This window comes from Tyto alba, unplaced genomic scaffold (assembly GCF_018691265.1).
Source record: "Tyto alba isolate M040663 unplaced genomic scaffold, T.alba_DEE_v4.0 Super-Scaffold_7, whole genome shotgun sequence".
In the NCBI taxonomy this organism is placed as follows: Eukaryota; Metazoa; Chordata; class Aves; order Strigiformes; family Tytonidae; genus Tyto; species Tyto alba.
Window position 1 is genome coordinate 34,683,874 of NW_024881328.1, and position 21,047 is coordinate 34,704,920.

The window sequence follows — 21,047 nt, forward strand, 5'->3', positions numbered from 1 at the left end:
CACAAGCATGCTCCATGCCAGGCCTGTGATCAAAAAGTGACTCTGTTCCCTGAAAAGGGGTTCCAGCATGCATGTCTGTGTACCTTTACAGTGGCAATGGGAAGAGGAGAAGATAAGGAAAGATCTATTCCAGTATTACCTCTCGGATGTATTCCTCCTGCTCTTCTTTGAGGGTAAGTTCAATGAAGATCTGCTGCAACTTCTCGTTACAGTAGTTGATAATGAATTGCTCAAAGCTGTTGTCCTGTCAGATAAAACATGTTTACGTTTGCTGTTCTGTAAACACCCTGGAAACTGAGCTGGAGTAAGTTCCTGCAGCAGCTGCAAGCCAGCAAGCTGCATTATTAACTATTCCTTCCAGTTTTGTGATGTGATGGTTGGAGTAATATTTTATTGAGATTAGTTTGGAAATTTTAGACCAAATCCTTCCCTGAGGCTTTCTCCATTGGGAAGGACAAAAACTCTATAGGTTACATTCATGATGCCTCTGTACCAATTCCTTGGGACAAGTTATAAGGGCGCCTGCGGTGTCAGGGAATAAACAAAAGAAGTTTTGCTCGCACTAAGCTGTCCCCACATGTAAAAGGCAGTCTCCTGCAGGTTCGGATCAATAAAATTATGACAGTAGCATTAGCTCTTTTCCATTCAGTAGCCAATGAAGGATCCTATTTCACTACAGATCAAGGCCCAAGCTGCTATTTCGGTTGCAGCTGAGCCTGGGTTATGAGATCATTGGCTCCAGAGGTCAACCCACCTCCTCCCTGCCAACAAACTGCTCATATAATTTCCCCCTGAAACGATGGGAATTAAAATAACTTTATCAACCAAAAATCCTCTAAAAGGCTAATCCATATAAAACTGGGTTAGGGAGCAAGCGTATGCGTGACCCTTTGCGGAAGGGACCGGGGAAAGGGGTAGACCCCGGGAGGAGGGGTGGGCAGCGGGAAGGCTGCTGGGCGACGGCAGCCTGTTCCACCCCGGCTACACGGCAGGACTACGACCTTAGAGCGGCACGCTTCCAGAGGGACACACGGCAGCACCCACAGCCATCGCCGCAGCGAGCCCCAGATACCACAGGTACAGCCCTCCCACGCTCAAGTCAACTGAAGTTTCACTGCTGGTGTCACCAGGGCCAGGACCACAGAACAGAAGCTGTGGTTCACCACTTCGTCTCCATTATCTCAAACGAGTGTAGGCTGGAGGCCAGGTGCCCCTTCTGAGGACTGGTTTAAAATGCCCCTTTCAGAAAAAAGAAAAAGGGAACTGCAGCTTCACTGTTTTTTTTCCAGTGCTGGGAAGAGTCATTATTAATACTGTAACAATTCCATAGGCGTATCTGCAGAAATAACTACAATCAAGACTAATTTGGGATATCAGCTGCTGGTCTTGTCGGGTGTGGGGTTGTAGGGTTCCCTCCACCCTGCCCTTTCTCCCCCCTCCCCCCACGCCCCCCTTTTTAAATTACTAGTCATCAGGAACACTTCGGTTATTTAGAAAGCCTGAAAATTTGCAGAATAAACCATTAGACTTCTTACACTACCAAATAAATCTGCTATACAATACCTGTGAAGCTCAAGTTATGTTGATAGAATTTTTATGACTAAGGACAACTGCAATCATTTAAATGTTTAAATTAAGGATCTGGTTGCTAAATTAGATTAAGAACACACAAGCAGATTAGAAAATATTGAAGTAGCACAGATTACTTTTATAATTTTAGTTTTAGGTAAAGCAAAATCATAGCTGATCACCAAACTTTTTCAGCCGTGTCAAACTGCCCCTCACACCAATTGCAATTATTGATCAGATTGCAAAACTTGCGTAGCTCTAGATGAGAAAGTTAAACTACGGCATGCATCAAAATCAGCACTGCAAACAAGTCATACTTACTGCATTCTGTTGCAAGAAGAAATTACATAAACCGCAGTCAGTACTTATACTACTTCCATAACAACACAGAATATATGTATTAGCATTTATTTAGCATACCAAGTATATCAGTCTTTTTACCAGTCATATATGTATGTCACTGAACATGTGAAGCACTACATAAATGTTATGTATTACTACTTTGTAGATGAGTGTATCTTTATGTACTAAACAAAGATTATCAAAGAAACCAAAGGATTGAGGCACATCAGAGTGTAACACAGAATGGCATTCTTGCATTGTCATGTCTCTAAATCACTGTGTATCTTTTGTCTCAAAAAGCCATATATATAACCTTCAGTAGACAAACCTCTGTAAGGAGTGAGAAGAATGGGGAAGGGAAGAGAGAGTACAGGAGGAACAATGAGTAAAAGTTCATTTGACACATTCAGATATGGCCATAACTTCAGATATATTGAGTTTGAAGTAAAAGGACCCCAAACTGACACATCACCTTGACAAAGGGAAGGGTAAAACACACTCTGCATCCACCTGCCAGGCACATGCCACCCAACGCAGAAAGACTGGTTCTCCAAAAGACCACATTACAGGGACTGCAGGACTGCAGGACTTTTTGCTCATGTTAGACACAGTCTTCATCTTCAAAAGAGGATGGAAACTGAACTGCAAATCCAGCTAAACCATCTAACTAAAAGGTCATTAACAATATATTAAAGTAATTGCTAGATGCTTTCCCGATTTGCTATGTATCTGTGATATTTATGGTTTGCCAAAGAAAGGCAAACCAAAATCCACAGAGGTCTTCAAAAATCACTCACTTTAAACTATGAAATTCTATATGACATTGCCAAGCCACTGAAAATTGCTATTCCAGGAAAAAAGTCATTGACGAGCAGTAGTGACTTTGTTCTTTATGTACAATACAGAGCAAAAGGCTAACAGTTAATTAGAGAAAAAAAAAAAACAAGGAAAAATATTTGGAATTATTAAAATTCTCAAAACACTTAACTCTGAACAGACCGGAAGGAATTCGGTAAGTTAAATACACTTCAGAGAGAGGCATTTCCTTTTACAGTTTTTAAGAAACACCAATTAGAGCGTTTATCTCTGGGCAAATCTGAGCAAGGCAACAAAGACTGAATTTATTCTTCCTTATTGTGTATCTATAATTTTTAATCATGTGAGTGTTTCACAAAGCATATAGACAAATGCTCACAAATAAATTGCCCCCCATTATTTTAATGAAGGCTCCTAGAAATCAATATGACAGAACAAGAAGGGATCTAATGAACTTCTGACATGATTTTTTAGAAGGCAATAGAGAATTATTAATATCAGCGACAGCACATTACAAATCCATTTGGGGGAAACAGGCTGGAAGGACCCAGCCATCAGACACTGTACTTGCTCCTTGCACTGACCGTTCACATTAAGCCACAGAAAGGGGTTTGACCAACACAGAAGCAGCACGGTCAGACCCCAGATTTCAGTAAGAGCGAGTAAATTCAAATATTCTTAGAAAATGTTAGGAAAAAAAAATATTTTGGACCAGCACTTCTCAAAGTGTCATCTTCTCTTCCATGCTGTAATTCTGCTACTTTAATGTTGACAGCATCACTTCAATCCCTGCATTTTTATAGCAGCATTTCAGCCTATCCCTTTGAAATCACTGTGGAATACAAAATACAAACTTTGCAGAAGAAAAAAACCCACGCAGTCTCTCAAATTAAATTAAAGGTGCTGGGAAACAGAATGTCACCTGAGATAGTCTTAGTTATGTCAAATTTATAGATACTGATTAACCAACTAACCTCAGCTTATCCTCTCAACCTTTTACCAGGTGCAACAATAAATTTAGACAAGTAGAAAAATTCACTGACAAGAATCAAAGCCTACTTCACTGTGTTTTTCACAAATAATGGTGTCTTGGTCATACAACTTTATTCTTTATCAACCTACAAACTACAGGGCATCAGGGTGGCATTTCACGAATAGCAAGTTTTTGAACTCTAAAAATGCAGCTCTGTGCAAAAATATAGCACTATACAAGCAGATCACAATGTTGTACTCACTCAGGTTGTTAGAGTCAAACATAAAAACATAAAAAGTTCTAGTTTTGAACCACTGCTATTATGTAAATTATATACAGGTGTTTGAAAGTCAAAGGAAAATATTTTTTGTTTCTTAACATTTTACCTAATTTCTTCTTTGGAAGATTCAGTCATGTGTATCATGGAATCATCTGAAAAAATATATATGGATGTTCCTGACCTTATACATTGTTATACCATTAAAATGCCAGTAGCAAACAGACAAAATAAAAACATTTTTGTCAACAACAACAACAAAAAAAAAAGCTAAAAGTCTCTTATTGGTCTCAGGCGGAAATGTCTCTGTACACCGAGTGTAATTTCTTGCATTAGATTCACAAGCACAAAATACCTAAACCAGGGCATTTTCCTATGAAAAGCAGCTACTTTCTAAACTTCTCTCCCCATAGAGAATTCAAATTCAGTTTTGACTACCCAGATTTCAGTGACTTCCAGACACACTGAGACAACTAAGATACCTACTTAAAACTGAAAACTGGGTAACTTTTCCATACTAGCAGGTAGGGATAAATTCTTATCTTCCCCCCGTCTAATAAAGTCCTAGTTTAATTGTTTTATTTTCCTGTGTCCTCTCCACTTCACTGTTTTCCCCAAATCAAGCATGTTTTGTTGATCCAAATCTACAGACACAGCTATATCATCAGTATCACATCTATACAAGGTGTTTCTCAATACTTCCTCTTCCTTCTTAACCTTTCAACACATCAGCTCCTGTTGAGAGACAATTCAAAAATCTACATATTGCTCAGTCTGCAACCCACACGGACAAGGTGTTCAGCAACACCTTTCAAATACCTTATGCAAACACATACAACTGAAAAATGCATGAGAAGTATTTGAAAGAAAAGCATAATTTAAAGCAAAACCTAAACATTTCAAGTCATGAGACTGTCTGTTGAAATCAACAGAATTAATGCTAGTAAAATAAACTTTCTGATCAATATGGGCAGGGAAGGCGGAAGGCATACAGAGACTGATGCTTTTGCTCGAACACATACAGCCCCAGAAAGTAAATTTTTCCAGTATCAACACAGGTCCAGGCATCAGAAGTCTCTGACCTCCTCCTGCCATAGGCAGGTGATCCCAAGTAGTTCCATCAGGCTCCCAGACCACTACTGAGGCTCTGAGAGAAAAAGCCAGGTGGCAAAAGTAATGATGATAAAAGACCAACATAATCACTTCACAGAGATGAATAGTGGAATGAATGGTGAAACCAACCAGCAAATTTAATTTATAACCCACTGTGGTGTCTGGGGATAGGGATTTTTATGTATGACCACAGAAGCATACAATTTTATGAGATGAAACGTAGAGTTTATGAGATGAAACTAAGATATATAAATACTAGAAAATGAAAATCAGCAAAATGGGGAAAGAACATTTTAAGAAAATGAAAAAATACATTGTTTTTATCTTAGAAAGCAATGGGCTATATGTGACCCAGTTATGACCATTTTTTTTTATTTTAGCTAAGTTAGTGAAGATATGTTATCAATATTTATCCCTCACTTTTCTGTTTAGATATACAAACATTCAAGCTATCAAACTTAATTGAAAAATATATCATGTAAACTAGAATAAGCTCTGTGCCTTTGTGTAAATATCTCTCTAGGCAAAGAACCCCAGAAGCATATCATTTAACTACAAATATTCCATGTATCAAACTATGTATGATGGAATATTTATAGTTACATATATATACAATATGTTTCAGTGTATCTAATGGAAGCAAAAGATATATTTTGATGCTTCAGGGATTATCTTTTTTTCCATATCTGTGTAGCACAACCAGCTGCAGTCCTTATTGATGCTACTGGCACTAGCAGAGAACCAGGCCCTCCGAAATCCATCCTGCTCTCATCTGTGGTGCCAACACACAGGTCTAAACCAAATGTGGAGTTACAAGGGCAAGAAACTACGCTGAATTCAGTGCATGCAATATGCATGTGTGATCCACAGGGAAACCCAAGTACAATCACTTCAACAAACTCATCCCGATAAATTATAGTCCTGGAAAAACAGGCATTACAAATAGGCAAGAACATACTATATAATCATATCCATTCCTCTACTAAAACAGAATAGCTGCTGTAGGGCAAAACGTTATTCTTGCAACCTGAAGCTTTTGTTCATATTTGCTCCATTTCATGCATTTCAAATACTTCCTCTGTTGAAAACAGACAGCCAATAGGATTTACTTCATAAACCTGCATTTGCAAAATAAGCCTCTCTAAATACTTAAATGATAATGTGATTAATTTCTTGGGATGCACCTCTGCTTCTGAGCATTCTATCACTTAAGGAAATTATTGCTTTAATTATATTTTAAAATCCCCATAGCACCTAGGACTCCTACCAAGCATCCCTCCCTGCAAAGCTCTCCTCTTTCATAACACTTGCCAGCAGATGTGGTTGATCAATTATAGATTAAAAATTCAGTTTTCTTCTTTCACATTACATTGAGCTTTGTCCTGTGCGATCAGACTGAATAGAGGGCCGGGTACATGCATTTTGACACTGCTGCTTGCCAGTATATGATACGCTGATGGCCATCAGAAAAAGGATTGAACAACTCCAAAAAGGAAATCTGTTGCAAGGTAGAATGCCTAGAAAAGGCAGCTGGAAATTATGGTTTGAAGATTAAGGCAACATCCAAAACAGCAGATATCCATGGCTGAGTTAGAGCCAAAGTCAAGACACGAAGAAAAGGTCAGCAGAGCCTAAAAGAAGGGTGGAGAAGATTAAAAAAAAAAAAAAAAAAAAAGGATGAAGATAAAAGAAGATCCTGATAAGCCAATTATTTTCTCCATATGCTTTTTTTTCGTCATTCTTTTTTCTTCTAATAAGTCATCTTTTGAGCAAATAACTAGACCATTCTCCAGTAAAATGATCCTTGGGGAGGGAGGGGGAGAAGTCTCTGGGCCAGCAGCAATCTCTCAGAGCTCAGCCTGCTCTTCAGCTGTAATTTCCTTCATGTAATGAACAAGATAGAAAGAAGCAAAGCAACTATTCAGCAATGGGACCAAGCTGTCATATAGGTTTATGGTAAAAGTGGAAATACCTGATCAATTTTTTCATGCCTTAAATATGTCAGAAAAGTATTTTCAATGTTTATTCCCTTCTTACTTGGTTATCTCCCTCTAAAAACATAATTACCACAACTATGAACATATTAATATAATGAAACGGCATTATTTGTATTTCGAAGGGATTCCATCAATGAAAATATTGGCATTTTATCAATACCCATATGACATTTTATGTAGTACATGCAATATGACCAAGCTTCTTTCCATCACTACAAGTGACTTCTACATATAAGAAACAAGCTAATTGCCGTAAATAAATAGAAGCACTATCAAAGTGCATCACAGACTGAGAAATGGACTTGGTTTTACTGCTGGATGGCTTGTTTTGCCCTCTTTTTGGTGGTAATTTTATTTACTACTGGGTTTTATGCAGAAAGTGATGGAGGCTGACACGTCTTTGCATGTTCTTGTGTACCTGAAGCAAAAGGAGTTGGTCGGATGCTGACCTCAAAGGCAAGGCATTCACGTCACCTCAGGCCAACCCTCAGCAGATGCCAGCCAAATGGAAACAGTCCCTCTTTCTCCGGCCTTTACTTTTGCAGCTCTATCTCAGGTGCATCCCCAGTTCTCACCAGGCTAAAATAAATGGAACAAACTGCTCCACCAAGGGATTGAGCAGAAACCATTCACACTTTCAACCTGTCTTCTCAGGGCCTGGCAAATTTCATGAATAAGCCTTGTTTGACAGTCTGAACTTTCATAAAGCTGCATTCCAAATCACTAACTTCATCATATGGACCAGCTACACAGTGGCACCTGAAGATTCAGAATAAAGCCCTTTAAGCCTACAAGCACAAACAGACATTTTTATCTCTGAAGACTAGGCAGGATGAAATATTCACACTTCCTCCATGACATTCATTTTCACATACCCTAGCTCTCATCTACACAGGGAACGTACTCAACAGAAAATTAAATGTCCAAACTGAACAGAATGAGTCTGCCAGGTCCTCCATCATCTGCCTTCTACAGCCTTCATTTCTTTTTCATAAACCCCACCCCTCCCACAACTCTACCCTGACATTTTGCAGAGATGTGGAAACCGCTTCTGCTCAAAAATACAGGGGTCAAACGTGGAATAAAATGGGACCAGCCCTAAACCTACCCCAGGAAGTCTGCAATCGAGCTGGTTCTGAATTTCCCAGTGCCACCAACCATCATCCCTACCCCACCTCAAATCACAGTCTAGACTGCAGGCTCAGTACGCATGCTGCTGCCCAAAAATGTGGATAAACATATTTGGAGCAATTAGTGTCAAGCTTCAATCCATTGCTCAAGCTCCAGCAGCATTACACAACCAACCCAGTCCTGTGGCCTGCATTTCACACTAATCCTAGTCCCTAAATCCTTGCCCATAGACAATTCACACAGAGACATCCAACACTTCAGCATTTCGCTTTGAAGACATTCAGTCCCAGCATACAGCTTACCACAAAGGGCATAGCAGGATTCAAAAATAAACGCAGCTTTACAGCACCTATTTTGTGGATTGTTTAGCCAAGCTTGCTGTTGACATCTGCCAAACCCACACAGGCAGAGGATTATTGATGGATTTAAATTCCCTAATCTGAATTTTTGGACAGTCAAGTCCATAAATCTGCTTTCTTGGATAGCTTTTGGGTTTGTCTGAAAAATGGGGTTTGCACTTGATAAAAATACTAGCAGAAACCAAATCCCAAAGAGTTTATGCCAGCTTTATCAATACTCCATTATCTTTCCTTCATTAAGTTTCAAGAAACCTCCAGTTACTTTGTAAATTAACTTCATCTTAATTTACAGAAAATTGTAGAAAATACATGGACAGTAAATAAAGTAATCTTTCAAAAACAGATGAAAAAGATTTCTTTTATATAAGCTTCAATTTGCCTATAATAGAACACGACTGCTGTTGTCATCAGAAGGTGAAGCATAGCATCTTTCAGAATGGCAAGTCCAGATTTTTTTACTCTTCTTACAGGAGGAACTGTAGGATGATACAAGGAATCATCCTAAGCAGGAATAAGGCCCAAGAAATACTGTCTGCCCTGCCTATTATGAAACAAAACAAAAACCTCGAAAATCTGTAGCAAATTAATGTTTTTGCAGTGGAAGCAGACTATTCTAAAATGTATTCCAATAACTTTTAAGTGAGAATCTCAGGACAAAACAGATAAACTAGAATAACAATGGTCTATTATTTCAGCAATCTGGGTGGGTAAGTGTAGTATTAAAGGGGGAGGCGGGGGGTGGGGGGGAAGAAATCACCCTTCAGTAAACACGTATCTTGCTACTTATTTCAATGGTATGAAGCTTCATGGGTAAATATTTAGCCTCTCTATAAAAAGCTCCTACTACACCTTCTATGTTTTTTGATATGTTCTGTCTGCAAGGTACAAGGACACTTTAGGTCCAAGAACATGGACTAATGATAAATCTATCTGCTTCCTGAGTAGAGACATGACTAAAGTAGGCCTTTTTACCTTCAGCATATCAAATAGCTTACAAGCTTAAAACGCACAAGTTTACAGATGAAGAAGTCTTTCAAACACATATTTGCCAAAATACACTCTTTTTAGAGATAACTTTAGTTCTGACCTTCAAGAACAGACATGAAAATCAGACTTGAGAATTAGGTTCAAAAAGGAACTGCACATTTTTAGTCAGAGGTTTTAAGTACGTTATAATTAGATGGATATAGTTACTGCCATTAGCTACACCTCAGCTAATATTTTGAATGTTTCACCATTGTGTTTACAAATGTACCACGCAGCAAAGCACTCCAAATTCCACTCTACTTTTTAATGACATAAATCTTAAGACATTATTGAATTTTCATTGAGTTATGGTACTGTACAATGTTAAAACTTAATTCATGGATGGATTGTTTTAATATCATTAACTTTAAACATATTTTCTGTGAAGTGGTTACTTAAATTCTAAACAGTAATAATTTTTGTAAGCCTTGTCTCAAGATCTTTAGTAATTTTTGTGAGAATCATTTGTTACAAAACTCAACATAAAAATATATTTTTCAGGCATCCTCTTAATTGACCTTACTACATGACATTCATTCAAGCAACTACAAGACCAGTTACACTTTGCCTATATAGTGTTCATTACAGAATTATTTTACTCAGTTTAAGTATTAGGACATAACATCATCTTTTGTTCCCACTGGAGCTGCAGAGAATATTAATTTTGTTTTGCCTTGGAAGAATATCTTTGCTTTTGTTTCAACAGAGGATAAGTCAGCAGTTTCTGATTATAAAATTAACCTGCCTGGAAAAACAGAGATGGCTAAATGGGCAGTACTGGAAATAGAGCTGATTCAGGATTTTCTAATGGATTGTTTTTCCATCATTCATGCTTTGAATTATAGTTCTGCCATGCAGTGTCCATACCAGTAACTGTACTTGTTACCTCTAGAAACTTAAACAAATCAAAATTGCTTTTTCAAACCTCTTTAAATTAAAACATGGTATAGTACAAGCCATGTATGTTCCTAGCATACTACCTGACTCCCATTCCGAATGGGAGCTGAACCAAGCAGTTTGGCTAATGCTCTCACCACAGGTCTTAACTCATGAAAGGAAGAGTCTCATCTTGTATGAAAGTACTGATGAATTTGATCCTCAAGTCACAAGGCAAACCTCTTCCACCTTTTCCAGTAGAAGCAATACTCGGTATTTAAAGGAGTGAACAGTAACTACCTGTATTATTTTAAAGCTTTTGAGTTTGTATGAATTGAGAAAGCTATTTGGTATGAAAGGTAAGTGAAAAGAGCCTTGTTTTTTCATTTTAATTCTGCAAAACTACATCACCTGTATTCAACTACTAATGACCTTCTGACGTGCTGAACTCCTACAAAAAAATATAATCACATGTGAGAAACAACCCTGTCTCTGGAACACCATCACACAAACACAATTACTCAGTTGGCTTCTGTGATAGTGTAAGCTTCTGTCTCTCACCTCACCCTACATTTATCCTTAATCAAACATAAAAGGAAGAGCTAGTGACAACAAGTCATGCCCAGAGATGCCAGCAGTACCATCCCAGTGTCCAGCTTCCTAAAGGTATGCTGAGGACCATCTCCAAAGACATCTGGCACCAAGATCTCCACTCAGCCACCTGACTGCTTGCAGTATATTTTCATAAATACGCTCTTATGTTTAATGCAAACAACACAACCTAGCTTAGTAAACCCTTGAAGCAAGTCTCAGCTTTGTTTTTCCTCTTCATAGAGGTATTTTGATTTGCACATACTTTGATGTTGCACTTCTGAAATAAAACTTACGCTGCCCTCCCATGTATAATTACTCTTTTTTGGATTATTCCCATCTTCTACACAGCTTCAACATATTCTCTGGATTTTTCAAAAGGAATGTAGGGAAGTGGGTAAGAACTTCATGTTTTCTACCGATTCTTCTCCCCAGTTAAGTCTCTAGTTTAAACACTATATAGGTTCCAACCAAGATCTATAAATCTCTTAAAATAAACTGTCAGAATAAGATTTATGAAAATTCCCTCTCCCTGGTGTGCTCTAACACAATTAAAAACTCCTCATTGATCGTTTTTGTTTCAAAATGCCACCAATCTAAAAATACTATCATAAACAAACAGCAGTGAGCCACAGATCATTAGCTAGGAATCAGTACAGAATATTTATCTAAGTGAATAGAGATGAAATGGAATAGAATCCCTTGTTTAATTTGGCAGGGGAAAAAAAAAAAAAAAAAGTATAGCTTTTGTAGTGTTTTTTAAAGGATACAAAGCTTGTTAAAAAGACATCCATAAAATGCCTCAGGGCAGAAATGACACTGCCAGAGTTTCTCTTATGCTCAGAATGTATGTCACAACAAAATACATTTAGTTTACCCAACATAAATACTTATTTACCTTTGGTGTAAAAGTACAAGTTTGGCTTTCGGAAATTTTTGTTTCAATTGCCAGACATGCTAAGATGTCTCTCTTTGGCTTGCTTTTCTAGGTTGTTTTTTTTTTTTTTTTACTCGGTCAGGAATGACACACTTGATTCAAATTAGATGTATTCTGATTACAAATTCATTAACTCCTCTCTCAAGCTTCAGTAACAGCTCTCACATTAAATGTTTTCCATTATAAAGGTCTTACCTCAAAAATTTCAAAGCCATAGATGTCCAACACCCCCATTACCTTCTTTCTCACTTTTGTCTGTGCCTTTAAAAAAAAATTAAACATTGAGTCAGTCATCTGTATATTTCACCCTTGGGAATCAAGAAAACTAATGTATCTCATAAGTAAGCTATCAAATTCTGCAAACTAAAATGTTAAGTATGTGTTAAGCATGGTTTCCCAAAATGCACTTAACATGAATATTTTCGTAAGCTTAAAAACAGAGCAGACAGCAACTTGTTGATCTGTGATACAATTATTCATCTATACCATGTGTAACAGTGTACAACCAGGAAAAATGAAATTGTTAAATACAGCTTTACTGGCTGCTTTAATCCAAAGGATTTCTATTGATTTTTTTTTACAGGCACAAAACAACAATACCTTAATGCTCTCATTGATTCTGGTAACAAGCCAAGAGAACAGTCGGCTGTATAAATTCTTAGCCAGAGCATCACGGGCATAATAAGCCTAAATAGAAGGAAGGAGAAAAATTTTATAAATGCTGGGCTAATCCCAAACTTTTTAGGTTACTGACATATCTTAAAGGTGCTGTGAAGTGAGTGAGAACGGCTCAGGCAGCAGTGCCCCCAGCTAAGCAGGCCCCAGAACCGGATCGAGGTGCCGGGACACTCGGCAGTGCACCCCTCCGCTGCCCGGCCGCGGCTGGCTGGCACCTCAGCCACGCTCAGGGCACCTCGACTCCCCTCCCGCTCATCCAGATAGCCTCTAAAGACTCGCATCCCCCATCCTAATCCTCAGCAAAGGGACTTGAGCAGCTGCGGTTACGGAAACGGCGCTCCCGCCAGCCTGCGCTGACGAGACACAGGTGGCAATCACACTGCAGCATTACAGAAATGTAATGCTCTCTAATGTGGTGCAGCATTACAGAAAGATAAATTCACACTGGCAGCCAAAGTTTTTCAGCAGCCTGGGACACACAGTTCACATGAAATTACATCAGTTGCTCTAAACGATAACAGTCAGCCACAATACTTTCAACATGTATTTTCTGCAGAACTGTTTCACTTTTTCATTCTCTGCAACATTCTCCTACCCCTCATCTTTTTGAGGTAATTCACACATAAAACCAAAACATCCTGTATATTTGAACACTTAGAAGAAAGTGCTGAAGAAAAAACTCACGCTAGTAATATGTTTTATTCAGTCTAGCCTATTAGTTGTAGTTTTTATTTGCACAGTTATGGTTTACTCATGTAGAATAAATTGCCACTTAAAGCAATTCTTTCCTTTAAAATCAGGACCTCTTTTTACCTGAGCCACATTTAGTGTTGTTGAAACTTTCTCTTGCTTGGCTTCAACAGTCCGGAAGCTGAAAGCTCTTTCCAGTACAGACTGGTCTATACCCGTCAACTCACAGATTTCCTTGAGTTCTAGGATGCAAAGAAGGGCGTAAATATAATTAATCCTTTCATATAATTTCTTTTTCTTGCCAAAAACTATTATTTTTTTAGTAGTTCAGCAATTTCCCAAAACAGATTTTCTTCAACAGAAGTGTCCCCCATCCACGCTCTCTCACATCAACCCTGCCAAGCAAAGTTTTGAAAAATAGGCACAGCATGAGGAAACAGGGTTATTGGTTTTGAAAGGACTTTCTATCTGGTTACTTTTGTGAAGAAACTTTTCTTCCATTTATCACAGACTACTTTTCATGATGAAAAACTTTCAAATGAAATAAATGAACTTTCAAAATGTATCAACTGCAAAAACATGACCAAATGAATCTGACACTACAGGCAGAGATAAACTACTACAAATGAAAAAAAAAAAAAAAAAAAGCATCCACTGCAGAATAACCAAGCAGTTACAGAAATACATAGCACTATTTAAAGTTTCAAAAGAAAGTGTTACTTAATAAAGTAGAAAAACAGAAAATAACCATTTTTGGAATATCAAACAGAACGATTGAAATTGTAGAGAAATCAACCCCATATTTGCCAGTGGGTGAGTTTTGGAAACAATCTAATTTAATTTGTTTGTAAGGATATTGTATGTCTACAGAAATTGCAAAATTAATAATGACTTCAGATAAATTAGTGTTTTCTCAGCACAAATCTCATCTTAATGTCCTCTCATGACAAACCTCATCTTACCATTTTTATCTTTGATTTTACTTTCATCGAGACCATTCACACGAGACTCAGGCTTAAATTCAATATTTCCCAATTTCAGAACGGCTGCCACCACTTCAAAAACAGACTGTGTTTCATGATCCATAAAACCAACAATCTGCATTGCATTCTGGAAAGGGGACAGATAAAATTATGAGCTAAAAGCATCTACATTTAAACAGATCATACTTGCAAAATTCACCATTTACCTGTATTACATAAATTAGAAATGTTTTATGAACACTTTTGCTACAGAAAGAACATGATATAATTACTACATGTAGATAAGTAAGTTTTTTAATATTAAAGACAGGTTAAAGAAGATCTGGTAATCGAGCTGGCATGTCAGTCCAGTCTACTTCTAGGATTCATTCAGTTTATGGGTTTCTAAAATGCAGAACTTCCTCTTTATAACCACTTAGTTTATAATCCAACCCAATTTTTCACAGTCAAATGAACAGGTACTGCTGTCTTCCCAGTCCACTCAGTTGCTCTAAAAGCCAGTAACTTTTAGAATCTAAATTTGCATACACTGGGTAACAGGGTCCTGTATTCTTCCTGTTGCTGACTACAAACAAGAAAATACATCATGGCAAATCATCTTCAGAACCATTCCAGCCCTGTTTTTCTTCCAACTTGGGCAGCATCACCTGGTTCATGAAGCTCAGTCACTGCCATCATAAGCAACTACACAATATAACCTTTTCCATGATCTGATCAAGGGGTCTGTTTTTTGTGGTTTTTTTTTTGGTTTTTTTTTGTTTTTTTTTTTTTTTTAATTTCCCCTCCTTTTTCCTTACTTTTTTTCTTTTCTTTTTTTGGTCTTTTCTGTATTCCCACTAGCATACTCCAGAAGCTTGGTCCTTTGTATTTTCTAGTTGTAGCTAAGCTTCCCCATGCAAACACGCTATACCCTTGCATGAACAGTGCTCACACTCAGAAAAGACAGCCCGCCCAGCCCAGCCCAGCCCAGCCCAGCCGCGTAAGAGCTCTGCGTTAGTCTACAGCCCTTTGGGGTTTGCCCCAACCCCTGTTACTTCTTACCCTAACTGTTCTGAAGTTTGCAGCATCATCCACTCCATTCACTTTGGCAGAATCAAGGCCCAGGTAGTTGTATCTGCTGAAGTCCCGCTCCAGTTTGAGTTTGCCTAACAAATCAAATAAAAATATCAGTAGTAACAGCATTCTTGTTAGTAGCTCTTTTAGCCCAGAACCAGTATTGTCAAGAACTGTTGTTATTAGTAGGATCAAGTTTTCTTCAAGGATCTTTTAATTGCAAGCCTTCTGAATAAGGCTTTCTTCTTTTTCTATAATACATTGCAAGGCCAATTCTGACTCAGATACCTGGATAATACCAAACCATGTATTTACACTCCAGGTATTACTATTGCCACTACCACCAGTAATTTGAAAAATGAATCAATATCACATTTCCCACAAAAGATGATGTGCATGGAACAGCACATTAAATATAAAGACAGCTCATATATGAAAATGGCACAAGGGCAACACTTACAGAGGAAGTCTTCTGATGCACCAGACAGTATCTGATAGAAAATGTGAAAGTTTCTTTCGCCTCTTGGCTGCTTAACAACACGAGACTTCTCTAGTAGATCTAAACAAACAAACAAAATCTCACAGGTCAGCGTAAGATTATTGGAGCAAACCCCTTTAATATTAACATAATCCCCTATCGTTTTCTACTTCATTGCTTTACATCATCAGCAGCAAATTAGGAGATGATAAATGGTAGACACGAACCTTATCACAATGTATCACATTAGCTGAGCAAGCTGTAAACCCAGCACACGTGTAAATGCTGCAGCTTAAGAGTTGCAAAGAAAACTCAGGTCAGGGAGGCAATATGCTCAAAAGACATCAACCTATTTACAGTACCACCACAAAATTAACATTTGGTGAGAAGGATTGTATGGGTGAAGGTTTGAAAAGAACTGAAATGTTAACAGGCTAAGCACATGAAAGATGGGTAAATGAAAGGAGGAAGCCAAATAAATAAAGTATTTAAACAGAATAATCGTATAGCACTTTGTGATCTTCAGGAGCATTGGACTATGAAATAATTCCTAATGGGACTGACAGAAGCTCCATCACAAGACACTTACGGTGAAGCGGAAAAGCAGCACTTTGAAAAGCATCAGTGCACTGATTGAGTAGTTTGACAGTAAGATTGCTTTGTCCCCCACCGTTAGTGACGGGCACGTTTCTATGCCTTACCAATAAGGGTAGGATTCCAGGCCGGCAGCAGACGCACACTGGCTTGTAACACACTGCAAACGCTTCGCACTCTACAGCGTATTTACCATGGAGGTGACAGTACAAAGGCTGTTCAGCCTGTACTGCAGTGAAAGGCTGTGCTTCCCAGCGCACCGGGAGAGGGATGTGGTAAGAGAACCTCTGGACAGGTATCAGTGTCACTCGCTGGTTCTTACCATAAAAACCTGCTTTTCCTTCTTTTCTCACTGGCGCACAAGGGCTCCACACCATTTTTCCAAACAGCAAACACACAGTACCCAGTATACAGTTTCTCTTAAGCTACACATATTCAGCAACATGCAGAGAGACATTCAGTGCCTCATTCCAAGTGCACAGCAAAGGAGTTCCCCCGTGCACCTACCACCACACACTTGCCTCAGCTTGACCTGACCAGGCTTAATTTCTCTCTAAGCTGTGCCCATGCAAGAACAAAGTCCCAAAATGGAAATTACCACAGCTTGGATGTCACGCTTCACAAGAGCTGCCACAAAGTTGAGATGAGGCTTCACGAAAGTAAAACACGGGGAACCCCAGTTCATTTAAGGACACGCGGGGTTGCCAAACACTTGACCTGCCTGGCTACTGCAATATCCAACGTGTATTCTACTATACCTTTCTTCAGATTCACATTTCTGCTGAAACTGAGCCTGTTCTGCCTTAGCAATCGGGAAGGTGAGAGGCGGCAGCCACCTTTGTGCTGCACCCCCCCAGCCCCGGTGCAGAGGAGCAGCTGGGGAGCGAGTGGCTCTGTGCTGGGCTGTGCCGCCTTGCCGGCACACCAGGGCTTAGCCCGAGAGGGAGCGTCTGCCCCGGGGTTCACTCCACAAACAGAGGAGTGCAACAGAGCATATTCATATTTTCCGGAGCTACAGGCAGCACATTGTGCCTGTGTTGCCCACTGTAGTTACCTGAGCTGACACCCCTTCTTGTGGGATAGGTACCAAAGACCAAACTTCAACCCATGAAACTATACAAGCCTTAGGAGGCTCTCCTCCAAATAATCCACAGCAAGATAGATGCAAAAATTAAATTCTGCTCCAATAATTTGCCAGTGACAACAATGACAAAATTCAGACAGTATTATTAATCTTCTGGTTGGCTTATAATGGGACAAGTTTCAAATATTTTACGGACCACCTGAACTATGCTATTCCATAAACATATAGTTGCCTGACAGAACTGCAACCAGCACAGCAGGTGACATCCAACGTGTCGTGTGATCACGTCAGAACTTCAGCCTTATTTAAATAGAGATTTGTGGTTTTGTAACTCAACAACTCTACAGTCTCTTTCCTTCCACAGGTGGCCCTGTTTCTGCACTTGGAAGTTTGCACATCCTGGTGACAAAGCACACTCAAGATATACCCAAACAAGTGGCCGTCACATATTGCCAGCAGCTCATTGTTACCTTAGGATGGGGTAACAGATTTCCACTTTTACTTTTTACATTTTATTGGCATCTTTTTGGTTTTATTTTTTTAAACACAGGTGACTAACATCAGGTGGCTGATGCTACGTCAGAAAGGCATAGATCAGAAGGTGTAGTCCTCACCAGCAGCCTAGTATGCAAGCTCTCTAACTTCACTTAAGGTTGGGGCTCTCCTCCTTGAGCTGTGGTTCAAACTCAGTCATCCTGGTTGGTTAGCCTAACTATTGGATAGCTGATTCTCTCCAGTTTTTCATTCATAATTGAAAGGGAGAGGCTGGTCTACCATCCAAGTGTTAATATTTGGGCCGAGAAAGGCAAGGTGAGCGCCAGGCAGCTCAGAGTCCTGCTGGCTGTGAAGGTTCTCCAGTGAAGTGTTGGAACAGATTGCAGCCAAATTTAATCTCAAAGAAATAAACAACTTCAGCTCCTACAGTGGCTACACACACTTCAGGAAATGGCTGTATTTTCAAAGGATATTGAAGCAATGCGGTTTGGCTTATTTGGCTTTAAAAATATTCTACATATAAATTTACTCGAATGCTGTCATAAAAACTCAGCTACATATCCTGGCAAAATATATGTAAGCCTTCTTCTAATTACATCCATGCCTTCAGCAGATTTAACAGTTTCTTGAACATATGTCAAATTAGTCATGTTAGAAGGGTAACTGTCTTGGATTTTTCACCACAGTTTATCTTATTTATATATTTTTAGAAGCAATGAGGTTAACTAATTAACAATCAGCTTTCCAAAGCCCCAATGTTCCATATTCTGTCAGCCTTTGTAATTGAAAAAAGCTCCAGAAAGCAGTTACTGACAGAAAATCAGGTATTTACCTTAACAAAGCAGCTGCTACCAATTCTTTTTAAAGCTGTATTCATTCTCTCTTTATTCCCTTTTCTCTGTGTTCACATGCAGACTGAAATCAGACGGGTAGAAAAGATCCAGACCATCTGCCCTACTCTTAAGAAAACTTCTTCCCTTTGTTTGCCCTAATTAGCATTTTAATAAATCAACCAAATCTATTTTTGTTACAGCAACTACTGCACAACCAGTAACTTCCGCGCTAACTCTCACATGATTACAAATTCTGTGGATCAAACAGTCAAAAGAGAAGATGCAAAGATGCACATCAGATTTCTGCATGCATCTACTTGGTAATTCTGTTTACAGTGGCATGTGTGGACAGATGGTGCTTATCTATATGAAAACCCACACAAGCAAAAAAACCCCAAACTCTATACATAGTACATTTATATAGTCTATACAAATTATATATAGGGACTATACAAAATCATGTAGAGAGAACATACAGAACTACATATAGTGTGTTTATGGACTATGTATTCCTTCCGCATTATCTAACAATGCTTCTGCTTGAAGTGAAACATTTAACATGTGCGTATCAAAGCAACTGTAAAAAATAAATTGCTTTGGAAGGGTCCTCCCTGGAAGCAGTTCTTAAATCATATTGTTTGAATATCCATCGATTCAGATGACTCAAAATCCAGCTACATTCTTCAGGTTCTGAAGATTATGTTATTCCTAGATAACACTGGTTTAAATGCAAGAGATCTGTGTAAGCATCCTTCTAAACTGTTTGACTGAACTCAACATGAAAGAAAAAAAAATGCTGAATACTTCTGCAAATTCTAATGTACAAATATACATGATTTCTTTTCAGCTACTTGACCCATGAACTTGACTGATGCATAAAAATTTAGGATATTTGTATTTCTCTAAATATACTAGAAATTGAATCAACATTCAAGAAAGGAATGAGTAAACACTAGAAAGAAAATATGACAGTACCTTGGTACATTCTGAATAACCCAGGAAAAGTTTCTTTTAGTCACAGTCTTTTCAGCTGGCCATGACTAAGGACCTATTTATCTATTCAACTGAAGTTACAGAACATTTTGAGTCATGGAATCTTATCTCTACAGCCACATTATGCTAAATTATGTTTTCTGTTTTCCTACCTTGATTCTTCAGCTGTCAAAAGTCACTGATAAAAAAGAAAATACAGTAGTGGTTTCTCAGGAACTTTTTCCCATTTTTCCCAACAACTTTATAATAATGTTCTCCTGCATTAAATGATCCATAATTGTATCAAACAAAAACTACTATCTGGGCAGTATGTGTAGTGAAAATACAATGATTACACAATTTTAAGAGTGCTAAATCTTGATTACTCAAGTGATAAATTATGTTTAAAAATGAGCTAATCAAAATGTTTAATATTGTTTGTTGTTTGCTTTTTTAAACACTTCCTAATTTAGGCAAGGCACTTGCCTAAACGGTGGCAACTATGCTAACACTAACACTGAGGGAAATGTTGGAACAAGTTAAGATTAAAAAAAAAATATCAACAAGAATGAGTATCGATTTCCATAATGCCTAATTGTAAAATTTGTGTAATATTTCCCTATGCAAAGGAGCTTACTAATAGCAATCACATAGCCAAAATCAACAGCCAGAGCTGTTGATTTGCCAGTGATTACTTTTGTCTTTTTAAATTAACAAACAAGCTGTAAAGAAGAACAAGTTGTAAAGTTATCACTTATCACTTTGCTAACTCTAAAGTTGCTGCTTTAGAGAAACATCATAAGTTTCTTTCATGTTGTTCCTGGAAAAGATGGCAAAACAGGACTCTTTCTTAATCACTTGTTATTTGAACTTTAAGTACACTGTGCTGGTTTTCAAAAGCAGTCATTACATATACTGTACTTCATCTGCACCACTGTTGTCTTCTAGTTAATCATTAAATCAGCGAAGGGCTTAGATTAGAAAAGATAACCTAATGCTAAAACCTAGGTATCTTTCAGCAGGAAATTGCAGGTGAAACATGAAAATTTAAGACTTACAAACATTCTGAGAAAGATACTGTAAGATCCGTACTTTTCAAAAGGTCTAAGTAACTGCAAGTGTGAAGCATTTTGTACTGTACTACGCAAAAACGTTTCAACCATAAAATTTACTGTACACA

The 21,047-nt window shown here is 38.3% G+C and overlaps 1 protein-coding gene across 6 annotated transcripts in view; it reads right to left on the reverse strand.

Annotated features, from left to right (window-relative positions):
* Positions 1-21,047, reverse strand: part of MYO1B (myosin IB) — a 136,273-nt gene that overhangs the window by 29,076 nt on the left and 86,150 nt on the right. For all 6 annotated transcript variants that reach the window (XM_032995199.2, XM_032995200.2, XM_042808556.1 and 3 more), the window contains 7 exons: positions 15,872-15,970; positions 15,400-15,503; positions 14,338-14,485; positions 13,499-13,617; positions 12,608-12,694; positions 12,203-12,268; positions 140-244 (listed from right to left, as the gene is read on the reverse strand). In XM_032995199.2, coding sequence (XP_032851090.2) covers positions 140-244; positions 12,203-12,268; positions 12,608-12,694; positions 13,499-13,617; positions 14,338-14,485; positions 15,400-15,503; positions 15,872-15,970 — 728 coding nt within the window. The remainder of the gene's footprint in view (positions 1-139; positions 245-12,202; positions 12,269-12,607; positions 12,695-13,498; positions 13,618-14,337; positions 14,486-15,399; positions 15,504-15,871; positions 15,971-21,047) is intronic.